This window comes from Haematobia irritans, chromosome 3, assembly GCF_050003625.1.
Source record: "Haematobia irritans isolate KBUSLIRL chromosome 3, ASM5000362v1, whole genome shotgun sequence".
Lineage (NCBI taxonomy): Eukaryota > Metazoa > Arthropoda > Insecta > Diptera > Muscidae > Haematobia > Haematobia irritans.
In genome coordinates, this window is record NC_134399.1 from 10,268,154 (window position 1) to 10,282,607 (window position 14,454).

The window sequence follows — 14,454 nt, forward strand, 5'->3', positions numbered from 1 at the left end:
CAAAATTCTCTATAGAAATAAAATTTTGGCAAAATTTTCTTTAGAAATAAAATTTTGACAAAATTTTCTATAGAAATAAAATTTTGACAAAATTTTCAATAGAAATTAAATTTTGACAAAATTTTCTATAGAAATAAAATTTTGATAAAATTTGCTATAGAAATAAAATTGTGGCAAAATTTTCTATAGAAATAGAATTTGGAGAAAATTTCCTATAGATATAAAATTTTGACAAAATTTTCTATAGAAATAGAAAAAGAATTAGAATTTTGACACAATTTCATTTAGAAATAGAATTTCGACAAGATTTCCTATAAAAATAAAATCTTGACAAAATTCTCTATAGAAATGAAATTTTGGCAAAATTTTCTATAGAAATAAAATTTTAGCAAAATTTTCTATAGAAATAAAATTTTGACAAAATTTTCTATAGAAATAAAATTTTCACAAATTTTCTATAGAAATAAAATTTTGACAAAATTTTCTATAGAAATAAAATTTTGAACAAAATTTTCTATAGAAATAAAATTCTGACAAAACTTTCTATAGAAATAAAATTTTTACTAAATTTTCTATAGAAATAAAATTTTTACTAAATTTTCTATAGTAATAAAATTTTGATAAAAAATTTTCTATAAAATAAAATTTTGACAAAATTTTCTATAAAATAAAATTTTGACAAAATCTTCTATAGAAATAAAATTTTGACAAAATTTTCTATAGAAATACAATTTTGGCAAAATTTTCTATAGAAATAAAATTTTAACAAAATTTTCTATAGAAATAGAATTTTGACAAAATTTCGTATAGAAATAGAATTTTGACAAAATTTCCTATAAAAATTTTTGACAAGATTTCCTATAAATTTCCTATAAATCCTTTGCTCATTTTCATTAGAGTAGTATCAAAGTTTTGTAAATGTTGATTTTAAAATTTTGACAAAATTTCATTTAGAAATAGAATTTCGACAAAACTTTCTATAGAAATACAATTTTGACAAAATAATCTATAGAAATAAAATTTGACAAAATTTTCCATAGAAATAAAATTTTGAAAAAATTTTCTATAGAAATAAAATTTGACAAAATTTTCCATAGAAATAAAATTTTGAAAAAATTGTCTATAGAAATGAAATTTTGACAAAAATTTTCTATACAAATGAAATTTTGACAAACTTTTCTAAAGAAATACAATTTTGACAAAACTTTCTATAGAAATAAAATGTTGATAAAAATTTTCTATAGAAATAAATTTTTGACAAAATTTTCTATAGAAATAAATTGTTGGCAAAATTTTTTATAGAAATAAAATTGTGGCAAAATTTTCTATAGAAATAGAATTTAGAGAAAATTTCCTATAGTTATAAAATGTTGACAAAATTTTCTATAGATATAACATTTTAACAAAATTTCCTATAGAAATAGAATTTTGACAAAATTTCGTATAGGAATAGAATTTTGACAAGATTTCCTATAAAAATAAAATCTTGACAAAATTCTCTATAGAAATAAAATTTTGGCAAAATTTTCTATAGAAATAAAATTTTTACTAAATTTTCTATAGAAATAAAATTTTGACAAAATGAAATAGAATATTGACAAAATTTGCTACAGAAATAGAATTTAGAGAAAATTGCCTATAGATATAAAATGTTGACAAATTTTTCTATAGATATAACATTTTAATAAAATTTCCTATATAAATATAATCTTGACAAAATTTCTATATAGAAAATGAATTTTGACAAGATTTCCTATAAAAATAAAAGCTTGACAAAATTCTCTATAGAAATAAAATTTATGGCAAAATTTTTACAAAATTTTCTATAGAAATAAAATTTTGACAAAATTTTCCTATAGAAATAAAATTTTGACAAAATTTTCCTATAGAAATAAAATTTTGACAAAATTTTCCTATAGAAATAAAATTTTGACAAAATTTTCTATAGAAATAAAATTGTGACAAAATTTACCTATGCAAAATTTACTACAGAAATAGAATTTAGATTTTCTATAGAAATAAAATGTTGACAATGTTTGTTATAGAAATAAGATTTTTTTAAAATTAAATTTATGTTAATATTAAATATATTTGCAATCTTTTTGTTTTGTAATTTGAATCTAGAAATTTCTGTTTGAGATATCATTTATTTCTTATTTAACAAACATATATTTAAATAATATTTTATCTAATACAAAATTAAAGCTAAAATTAAATCGAAAATATTTTTTTTATGTAAACTAATAAATAATTTTTTTCTTTATTCTCCAGCTCTTGGATATGTACAAAGTGGAAGAAGAGGCATATAAACTACATGGCAAGTCTGAATTCTATGCCTAGGACTCGGTTCCTGGGCATTCCAAATCAAATCCGCCAAAACAATAATATTTTTTTAAACTGATAAAAAGAACCATTTTATGAAAGCAAAACTTAAAGGGCGACACATATACCAACAATATTTTTCTATAAGCAAATTCATCAAGCCAAAGGAAACGGAGGAAGAGAAGGAACCAGTTTTTTTTAGAAATATCTACTTTTGAAGGCAAACCACTTTTTTTTTGGAAAATGGCTTAACAAAACAAATGCAATCGAAATATATTTTAGTTAAGGTAAAAAAGTTAAAACAAAAAAATAATTTAAATTATTTAGATAAGTCTAAAGAAAATCCCTAAATATCTTAGATATAATTATAAGGCATATAAAAGTAAAATGATGAGAGAAGAGAGCAAGAAATAAACAAATTTGAATATACATTAGGTAGGGTCACGGCCTAAGGCAAAAAAAAAAGTTGATGCAGTCACCCCCCAGTTTTGTAGCATATTTGAAGACAATTTCAGAACACTAAAACTTTTTTTTTCCGTGCACCCTACGACCCCCCGAAATACAATTTACTGTGCTGTGTCGTCATTTGAAGTCCGATCGAAAAGAAACGCATATCGTTGTTCATGGTTGATCAGGGGCTATATTTCGTGCATTGGTCATTTTTGACTCCGACGTCAAATTTGATTTTTAATTTTTTTATTTCGCTTCGTATAACCCTATGATGCCCATTTCTTATAACCATTATAAAGATCTTATCAAAATATGAAACTTTTGCTTTGGAAGTATTTAATTATATTCATAAACAAAAAAGTTACAGAGATTTTAAAAAGTCAATAGGTCACCCTACACCATCAAATAGCTTTTGCTGTGTTGTCATGATATCCGATCGAAACCACATGCACATCGTTATTCACATCTACGAAATTAATTTGAAAGGTATTTAATACACACAAACTGTTTATCTGTAAATTTCTAACCGTATCATTGTATACATACTCGTTGTGTGCACTACGGCATTTTCTGCGTTATGCAAAGTTCTTGTGTTTTTGCTTGAACAACTTGAGAGCCTACTGTTTTAAAATCTAACAATAAAAGTAAGTGGTAACGGAATTGTGGAAAAACATGAAATGTACTCAAATCAAATACAAATCTAATCTAATATTTTCTTGTTTAAAGTATTTACTCATGTGACAACATTGCTCACCATTGTGAAGATGACAAGAAAACGCAAAAAAAAATACGGCGTAGTCAGATGTTGAAAGGCAGAAATTTAACCAATGTGTAAGCAGCATAACGATCTTCGTAATTTTCCACAATTCCGTTACCACTTACTTTTATTGTTAGATTGATTGTTAGATTTTAAAACAGTAGGCTCTCAAGTTGTTCAAGCAAAAACACAAGAACTTTGCATAACGCAGAAAATGCCGTAGTGCACACAACGAGTATGTATACAATGATACGGTTAGAAATTTACAGATAAACAGTTTGTGTGTATTAAATACCTTTCAAATTAATTTCGTAGATGTGAATAACGATGTGCATGTGGTTTCGATAGGATATCATGACAACACAGCAAAAGCTATTTGATGGTGTAGGGTGACCTATTGACTTTTTAAAATCTCTGTAACTTTTTTGTTTATGAATATAATTAAATACTTCCAAAGCAAAAGTTTCATATTTTGATAAGATCTTTATAATGGTTATAAGAAATGGGCATCATAGGGGTATACGAAGCGAAATAAAAAAATTAAAAATCAAATTTGACGTCGGAGTCAAAACTGACCAATGCACGAAATATAGCCCCTGATCAACCATGAACAACGATATGCGTTTCTTTTCGATCCGACTTCAAATGACGACACAGCACAGTAAATTGCATTTCGGGGGGTCGTAGGGTGCACGGAAAAAAAAAAGTTTTAGTGTTCTGAAATTGTCTTCAAATATGCTACAAAACTGGGGGGTGACTGCATGAACTTTTTTTCGCGACCCTATCTAATATACATATTTAAAGTAAAAACTAACTTTAAAAAAATAAAATAAAATACAGAATACACTGTAAGGATCATATATAATTTTCCATAATTAATGTTGATGAGCTGTGCAACTGTTTTATATGCTAATTATTTTGCAAATAAAACAACATTACAAAAAAAATGGAAATTTGGATTCTTCATTAAATACCAAACAAAATATATACACCGATTATACAAGTCAAATATAACTATGAATTTCTAGTCAAATTTATGATAAAAGAAAATATATACATAAATCTTAAGAGATCAAGAACAACAACAACAACCAGTATTTCAACAAGGACACAACTGTCAACTGAAAGAGCAGATTCAAAGAGTTTCCGTTTAACCACCTAACATAAAATTATCGAAAACAAAGGCAATTTTTTAATAACTAACCTTTGTTTTAGATAATTAAATAATAAATAAAACAATAAATTAAAAAAAATTGTATATAAAAATCAAGGACCTATTATATACTGTGATAAAGACAATTCTAATAGACTTTGGCACTTTTTACAATATTTTTTTGCTTATCAATTTTAAAAGTGTAGAAATAAAATTTTGACAAAATTTTCTAGAAATAAAATTTTGCAAAAATTTTCTATAGAAATAAAATTTTGCAAAAATTTTCTATAGAAATAAAATCTTGCAAAAATTTTCTATGAAAATAATATTTTCTATAGAAATTTCTATAGAAATAAAATTTTGCAAACATTTTCTATAGAAATAATAATATACAAAAATTTTCTATAGAAATAAAATTTTGCAAAAATTTTCTATTGAAAAAAATTTTACAAAAATTTTCTATAGAAATAAAATTTTGCAAAAATTTTTTATTTTATTTCTATAGAAAATTTTGTCAAAATTTAATTTCTATAGAAAATTTTGTCAAAATTGTATTTCTGTAGAAAATTTTGTCAAAATGTTATTTATATAGAAAATTTGTCAACATTTTATTTCTATAGAAAATTTTGTCAAAATTTTATTTTTTATAGAAAATTTTGTCAAAATTATATTTCTACAGAAAATTTTGACAAAATTTTCTAGAAATAAAATTTTGCAAAAATTTTCTATGGAAATAAAACTTTCTATAGAAATAAAATTTTGCAAAAATTTTCTATAGAAATAAAATTTTGCAAAAATTTTCTATGAAATTAAAAATTTGCAAAAATTTTCTATAGAAAATAAAATTTGCAAAAATGTTCTATAGAAATAAAATTTTGCAAACATTTTCTATGGAAATAACATTTTCTATAGAAATTTCTATAGAAATAAAATTTTGACAAAATTTTCTAGAAATAAAATTTTGCAAACATTTTCTATTGAAAAAAAATTTACAAAAATGTTCTATAGAAATAAATTTTTCTATTGAAAACAAAATTTTGGCAAAATTTTCTATAGAAATAAAATTTTGACAAAAAATTTTTATAGAAAAAAAAATTATAGAAAAAAAATTATGCAAATATTTTCTATAGAAATAAAATTTTGCAAAAATTTTCTATAGAAATAAAATTTTGCAAAAATTTTCTATAGAAATAAAATTTTCCAAAAACTTTCTATAGAAATACAATTTTGAAAAAATTTTCTATAGAAATAAAATTTTGACAAAATTTTCTATAGAAACAAAATTTTGCAAAAATTTTCTATAGAACAAAATTTTCTAAAGAAATTTAATTTTTCTTATTATTAATTTTGTTCGGCTTGAGGTCATAGAAACAATCGATTATTTATGTTTTAATATTTATTTCCAATATTTCGGTTAGTGCCACTAACCATCTTCTGGGATTTTGTATTTGAGTTCTTGTGCTGCTGTTCGTTTCGCAAGTCACCGTATTTTCTATTTTCACCGATTGTTTCTATGACCTCAAGCCGAACAAAATTAATAATCAGAATAATCATAAAATAGGTCAACAATACACAAAAATACGAAATTAAATTTTGTAAAAATTTTCTATAGAAATTAAATTTTGCAAAAAATTTCTATAGAAATTAAATTTTGCAAAAATTTTCTATAGAAAAAAATTGAAGAAAATTTTCTATAAAATTATTTTTTTTTATTTCTATAGAAAAAAAATTTACAAAAAATTTCTTTAGAAATAAAATTTTGCAAAAATTTGCTATAGAAATAAAATTTTGCAAAAATTTTCTATAGAAATAAAATTTTGCAAAAATTTTCTATAGAAATAAAATTTTGCAAAAATTTTCTATAGAAATAAAATTTTGCAAAAAATTTCTATAGAAATAAATTTTTTAAAAAAGTTCTTTAGAAATGAAATTTTGACAAAATTTTCTATAGAAACAAAATTTTGCAAAAATTTTCTATAGAAATAAAATTTTGCAAAAAATTACTATAGAAACAAAATTTTGCAAAAATTTTCTATAGAAATAAAATTTTGCAAAAAATTACTATAGAAACAAAATTTTTAAAAATGGTTCTATAGAAATGAAATTTTGGCAAAATTTTCTATAGAAACAAAATTTTGACAAAAATTTTCTATAGAAATAAAATTTTGACAAAAATTTTCTATAGAAATAAAATTTTGAGAAAAATGTTGTAAAAATTTTCTATAGAAATAAAATTTTGAGAAATTTTTCTATAGAAATAAAATTTTAAGAAAATTTTCTTAAACAAAATTTTGACAAAAATTTTCTATAGAAATAAAATTTTGAGAAAAATTTTGTAAAAATTTTCTATAGAAATAAAATTTTGAGAAATTTTTCTATAGAAATAAAACTTTAAGAAAATTTTCTATAGAAATAAAATTTTGATAAAATTGTCTATAGAAAAACAAATTAATAAAATTTTCTAAAGAAGTATCATCAAAAATTGTTGAGAACTTTTTTATGAAAAAATAATACTCCCCGAAAATCAATCCCAATTTGGCGAAACTTCTCTAAACCTGGCAACACTGTTTAGAGCTTCTGTAGAGTTGACCATCACAGTATATTCTTGGACTTTTTATAAACTAAAAACACTAAAGATTTTTCTCAAACAAATACTGACAAACACTGACAAAAATTCTTCCGTAAAAAAATTTTTTAACAGATTAAAGCATTTATTTTTCAAAGAAAATAAACATTTTTCTAAATAAAATAAAAAATACACAACACTCATATTGTATATCAACTTATCAGAAACCGAAAAACAAAACAACATTCGAAAAGAAACAAGAACTCAATAAATTTTAAATTATTTATATTTCTTATATACATATTTTTTTTTTCATTCCAAAGATGAATAAAAAACTATTTCCATGAAAAATCTTTTTTATTATTATTTATGCTTAAAGCTTTCAAAATAAAAAAGTTATATAAAAAACATATATGGAAAAACTCTTAATTTGCTACTTGAATATAAATTTAGGAATGCAAAACTGAAAAACAAAACTTGGATTAACTTTTATATGTGATACACAGGATAAAAAACCATTATACTATAATTTATTAAAAGTAAAATAAAACAATGAAATCTTTAAAAAGAAAAACACAACTCATTTAAATAAAATTAAAATTAAAAAAAAAACTCTTCTACACACTGTATAATTTAACTTAAAGTAATTAATATAATTTTAACTCTTTACATAAATATGAAAAAAATATATTTAAATTAATAAAAATAAATTTAAAAACAACAAAACAACCTGCGCTGCGTATGAACTTATGAAAACAAATCCAAATTAACAAAATATTTATTCAAAATATTTTCTTTAAATATTAAAGAAAGCCGATTTTTGAATAAAAACAAAGAGAAGAAAAATAAGCAAATAAATTTAAAGATAGCGAGAAACTTTCTCATTTCTTCACAACTTCATTTAATGCAATCAAAAAGTTGCTGGCAAGCAATTAAAACACATTTCATTTAAAGCAAAACTCCCTGAAAATTAAAGCAATTATTTAATATATTTTCCATTATGATTAATTTAATCAAAGAAAAATATTCCACGATTTATTTCGAAACAAACAAAACGAACTCCCCATACCTTAGTTAAATTTAATTATTTTCTCTTAATAATTTATTTAATGAACAAACATTTTATCAGAATACTTGTTAACAAACTAGATACCACTAAATAAGTTAATTAAAAAAAACAACATTAAAGCAACACTCTATTTAGTAATATAAGCTAATAAAAAAGGTATTACAAGAAACATATAAAAATAAAATTCATAAAAATTCCAAGAAAAACAAATCCCATATTTATTGTAAATTAAAGATTAAAAACAAAAAGTTATAGAATAAATGGATAAACAGAAAATAAAATGTACTCCAAAAATGTATATAAGAAAATATTGTTTTATTTCTTAGAATAAACAATCATAGAAAAAAGTCTGCGAAAAATAGCATAGCACCGGCCCCAAGAGATGACTTCCGGAGCTACTTGGAATAGCAAATATTTTCTGATCAAAATTTTATTTCTATAAAAAATTTTGTCAAAATTTTATTTTTTATAGAAAATTTTGTCAAAATTATATTTCTATAGAAAATTTTGTCAAAATTTTATTTCTATAAAAAATGTTATCAAAATTTTATTTCTATAGCCAATTTTGTCAAAATTTTATTTTTTATAGAAAATTTTGTCAAAATTTTATTTCTATAGAAAATTTTCTCATAATTTTATTTCTATAGAAAATTTTGCCAAAATTTTATTTCAAAAGAAAATTTTGTCAAAATTTTATTTCTATAGAAAATTTTGTCAAAATTTTATTTCTATAGAAAATTTTGTCGAAATTCTATTTCTATAGAAAATATTTGCAAAATTTTATTTCTATAGAAAACTTTGTCAACATTTTGTTAAAATTTTGTCAAAATTTTATTTCTATAGAAAATTTTGTATAATTATATTTCTATAGAAAATTTTGTCAAAAGTACATTTCTATAGAAAATTTTATTTCTATAGACAATTTTGTCAAAATTTTATTTTTTATACAAAATTTTGTCAAAATTTTATTTCTATAAACAATTTTATTAAAATTTTATTTCTATAGAAAAATTTGTCAAAATTTCATTTCTACAGAAAATTTAGTCAAAATTTTATTTCTATAGAAAATTATGCCAAAATTCTATTTCTATAGAATTTGTCACAATTTTATTTCCATAGAAAATTTTGTCAAATTATATTTCTATAGTAAATTTTGTCAAAATTTTATTTCTATAAAAATTTTTATCAAAATTTTATTTCTATAGAAAATATTTGCAAAATTTTATTTCTATAGAAAACTTTGTCAAAATTTTGTTAAAATTTTATTTCTATAGAAAATTTTGTCAAAATTATATTTCTATAAAAAATTTTGTCAAAAGTACATTTCTATAGAAAATTTTATTTCTATAGACAATTTTGTCAAAATTTTATTTTTTATAGAATATTTTGTCAAAATTTTATTTCTATAAACAATTTTATTAAAATATTATTTCTATAGAAAATATTTGCAAAATTATATTTCTATAGAAAGATTTGTCAAAATTTCATTTCTACAGAAAATTTTGTCAAAATTTTATTTCTATAGAAAATTTTGTCAAAATTTTATTTCTATAGAAAATTATGCCAAAATTCTATTTCTATAGAAAATTTGGCAAAATTTTGTTTCTATAGAAAACTTTGTCAAAAATTTTATTTTTATAGAAAATTTTGTCAAAATTTTATTTTTTATAGAAAATTTTGTCAAAATTTTATTTCTATAGAAAATTTTGTCAAAATTTTATTTCTATAGAAAATTTTGTTAAAATTTTATTTCTATAGAAAATTTTGTCAAAATTTTATTTCTATAGAAAATTTTGTCAAAATTTTATTTATATAGAGAATTTTGTCAAAATTGTATTTCTATAAAAAAATTTATCAATATTTTATTTCTATAGAAATTATTTGCAACATTTTATTTCTATAGAAAAATTTATCAAAATTTTATTTCTATAGAAATTATTTGCAACATTTTATTTCTATAGAAAATTTTGTCAACATTTTATTTCTATAGAAAATTTTGTCAAAATTTTATTTTTTATAGAAAATTTTGTCAAAATTATGTTTCTATAGAAAATTTTGTCAAAATTTTATTTCTATAAAAAATTTTATCAAAATGCTATTTCTATTGTGTTTCCTCATAGTTGTCCTTCTTCGTCCTCATCAATCAATCGAGTTCCAAAGAAAGTTTTCCTAGGTCTTCCATCCCGAGGCCTTTATGAAGGCAAGTATATCCTTCATGTTGCAGTTCCGTACATCCGTTATATCCTGAAAGAAAAAGGAGCCCAGTATCTTGTTTCTTCTAAAGGAGAATGCTGGACACTGGCACAGAAAATGGTAGGAGTCTTCTGTTGCCTCTGGGTCTAGACACCATCTACAAATATCGTCAGTTATTAAGCCATAAATCATCGTATCTTATTGATTGATCCTGTAAGTATATAAAGATAGCGGGAGAAGACATTTGTAATGATGTTGCTCATCCAGCGTGCGCCTTCTTTAGGCAACACATCCGCCTCATTTTCCATTATTCCATAATGTACAGGTACCCAGCACAGAGTGATATTATGCTGTTCAGTGAGAACTCTAAGCTCTCTACGACAGCGGCTGACTGCCTTCGACGTTATGTTCGGATTTCCTAAGGATTTTATTGCTGCCTGACTATCGATGAAGAAGCTGATATCGCTCCTGAATATCGACCTCATCAACAGTAGTTCCGCAGCATTTGCAATGTCAAATACCTCCGCCTGAAAGATGCTGCATCCGTCATCCATCTTGTATGAATCCCTGATACCCACCTCTTCGTGCTCTCATCCATCTTCGAGCCATCCGTATATAACTTAATATTTTATATTATTTATTATTATTTTTTTTTAAATGTTTGCCGGTGGAAACCACCGGTCTTCTTTATTTTACGTTAAGAGAAACACAAAAAATAGGTACAATAATTACTTAGTTTATACTATTTATGCTGTTATGCTCAGACTGCATTCCCATACTTATATTGTGGAGTGTGTGCACCGTCACCAGTCTACAAATGCCAATGCTCTATTTAACAATTTGGGTAGCTTGCTTCTCATGGTGGTCATGTTACTTGAGTGTATTAACTTATATATTCAGGTCTCCAAAATGTATGAGTCCCTCTCTCCACTCATCTATACTCGATCTCAGCTGTCTCTCACATACATGATGAGTCGCCATAAAGTCCGTCCTAATATCTCGCCCAACTGAAGCAACGACTTCCGTGTGTCTACTTAACGCATTTTCGAGCGAGTCCAGGCTCTCCAACCTCATGAGTATAATCTCCTCTGTTCTTCTGATATGGAGATCCAGCGGGGTGACTCTCCCATCAGTACCTCTACTGCTGCTGTGGCCGTTGTCCTCATTGCGCCAGTCATGTAAATAAAGGCCGTCCTGTTTATCCTGTTGAACTTCAATATATGATTCTGATGGATCGTAATCGTCCACCAGAAAATATTTGCAAAAATTTTTTTCTATAAAAAATTTTGTCAAAATTTTATTTCTATAGAAAATGTTGTCAAAATTTTATTTCTATAGAAATTTTTCTCAAAATTTTGTGTCTATAGAATATTTTCTCAAAATTTTGTTTTTATAGAAAATTTTTGCAAAATTTTATTTCTATAGAAAAGTTTGTCAAAATTTTATTTATTTTGTCAAAATTTTGTTTCTATAGAAAATGTTTGCAAAATTTTATTTCTATAAAAATCTTTGCAAAATTTTAATTCCTGTAGATTTTTTTTCTTTTTTTTTTTTGCAAAATTTTATTTCTATACAAAATCTTTGCAAAATTTTATTTCTAAAATGTTGTCAAAATTTTTGTTTCTATAGAAATTTTTGTCAAAATTAATAACCATAATTTTATATAAAAATATTCCATATATCTAGAGTTATTTGAATTCAAATTTTTCTCTACAAAACCGGAAATGACTTTAAACTGAATTTTTGCAACACTGACGTAGGCCTAATGAAATCAGTCGACGTTCGACGCTTTCATTTAAGTGAAGTCTCCCACCTATATGTACGGTACACATACAAACATATACATATCAGGGATGGAAAATGCAGTACTATAGTACTTTTTTCAATACTTTTTCACCTTGGTCAGTACCGTAGTCCCCCCGAGAATGATTTAGTACCTTTTGTGTATACAGTTTTGAGCCGATATCAGACTTATGGTACAATAGTTTTGACAAAATATTTTAATATTTTGAGAAAGTCTTTAACGAACTTATTTATTAACGGTCTTTTACAAAATTTTGTTAAAATTTTATTCTACAGAAAATTGTATCAAAATTTTATTCTATAGAATTTTTTTTTTTTTCAAAATTTTATTCCATAGAAATTTTTTTCAAAATTTTATTCTATAGAAAATTGTATCAAAATTTTATTTCGATAGAATATTTTGTCAAAATTTTAGTTCTATAGAAAATTTTGTCAAAATTTTATTCGATAGAAAATTGTGTCAAAAATTTATTTTTTTTACCATTTTTGGAAGAATTCTACCAACTGTAGCAACCGCGATTATAATACTACGGTAGTCTTTGTAAGAAAAAGAAGAATATTTAAAATTGAGGAGTTGACAAACAAAATTTAGTCTAACGGAGCTCTAGACAATAATCTTCCAATGATTTTTTTGTTAAAATTTAGTGAAAAGTACTTTTTCGCTCATAAAGATACCGTTTTTGTACTTTCTTAAAATTGTAGTTTCCATCCCTAATACATATACGAAAAATTAACAGCTGATCAAATGAAAACAAAAAACTGCTGTTGACAGACAAATGAATGAAAAGCTTTGCAGAGCTTTCAAATGTATCCATAGGAATGAAAAACAAGTATGTACGGCCGTAAGTTCGGCCAGGCCGAAGCTTATGTACCCTCCATCATGGATTGCATAGAAACTTTTTCTAAACACTGCCATCCACAATCGAATTACTTAAGTTGCGGTAACGCTTGCCGATGGCAAGGTATCTTAAAACCTCCTAACACCATCTTCTAAATTGTATGTAAGTCCATACGTGGTATATATTAAATCAAAAAAGATCGATCCAATACGTATATAATTCAGTTTGACAAAGTAGACATAACATTTTGACAAAATTTTCTACAGAAATAAAATTTTAACAAAATTTTCTATAGAAATAGACTTTTGACAAAATATTCTATAGAAATAAAATATTGGTAGATTATTTTTGGCTCGAGTGGCAATCATGATTATGAACCGAATAAAATTTGAACAAAATTTTCTCTAGAAATAAAATTTTGACAACATTTTCTATAGAAATAAAATTTTGACAAAATTTTCTATATAAATAAAATTTTGGTAGATTAATTTTGGCTCTAGTGGTAACCATGGTTATGAACCGATATGGACCAATTTTTGAGTGATTGGACCAATTGTTGTATGGTTGTTAGCGACCATATACTAACACCACGTTCCTAATTTGAACCGGATCGGATGAATTTTGCTCCTCCAAGAGGCTCCGGAGGTCAAATCTGGAGAACGTTTTATATGGGGGCTATATATAATTATGGAACGATCTGAACCAATTCTGGCACGGTTGTTAAAGATCATATACTAACACCATGTTCAAAATTACAACCGGATTGGGTGAAATTTGCTTCTCTTGGAGACTTCGCAAGCCAAATCTGGGGATCGGCTTATATGGGGGCTATATATAATTATGAACCGATGTGGACCAATTTTTGCATGGTTATTAGAGACCATATAACAATACCAAGTACCAAATTTCAGCCGGATCGGATGCAATTTGCTTCTCTTTGGGGCTTCGCAAGCCAAATCTGGAGATCGGTTTATATGGGGTCCATATATAATTATGGACCGATGTGGACCAATTTTTGCATGGTTATTAGAGACCATATACCAACATCATGTACCAAATTTCAGCCGGATCGGATGAAATTTGCTTCTCTTTGAGGCTCCGCAAGCCAAATCTGGGGATCGGTTTATATGGGGGCTATATATAATTATGGACCGATGTGCACCAATTTTTGCATGATTGTTAGAGACCATCTACCAACACCATGTACCAAATTTCAGCCGGATCGGATGAAATATGCTTCTCTTAGAGGCTCCACAAGCCAAATCTGGGGATCGGTTTATATGGGGGCTATATATAATTATG

At 24.4% G+C, this 14,454-nt stretch overlaps 1 protein-coding gene and 1 long non-coding RNA gene across 4 annotated transcripts in view; one reads left to right on the top strand and one right to left on the bottom strand.

Moving 5' to 3' along the window:
• norpA (no receptor potential A) overlaps nt 1–4,482 on the top strand; it is a 253,955-nt gene extending 249,473 nt beyond the window's left edge. For all 3 annotated transcript variants that reach the window (XM_075298702.1, XM_075298700.1, XM_075298701.1), the window contains one exon: nt 2,272–4,482. In XM_075298702.1, coding sequence (XP_075154817.1) covers nt 2,272–2,340 — 69 coding nt within the window. In that variant the 3' untranslated portion in view covers nt 2,341–4,482. The remainder of the gene's footprint in view (nt 1–2,271) is intronic.
• The window catches only part of LOC142228308 (uncharacterized), a 176,096-nt gene that overhangs the window by 145,452 nt on the left and 16,190 nt on the right, over nt 1–14,454 (bottom strand). The gene's annotated exons all lie outside the window — the stretch shown is intronic.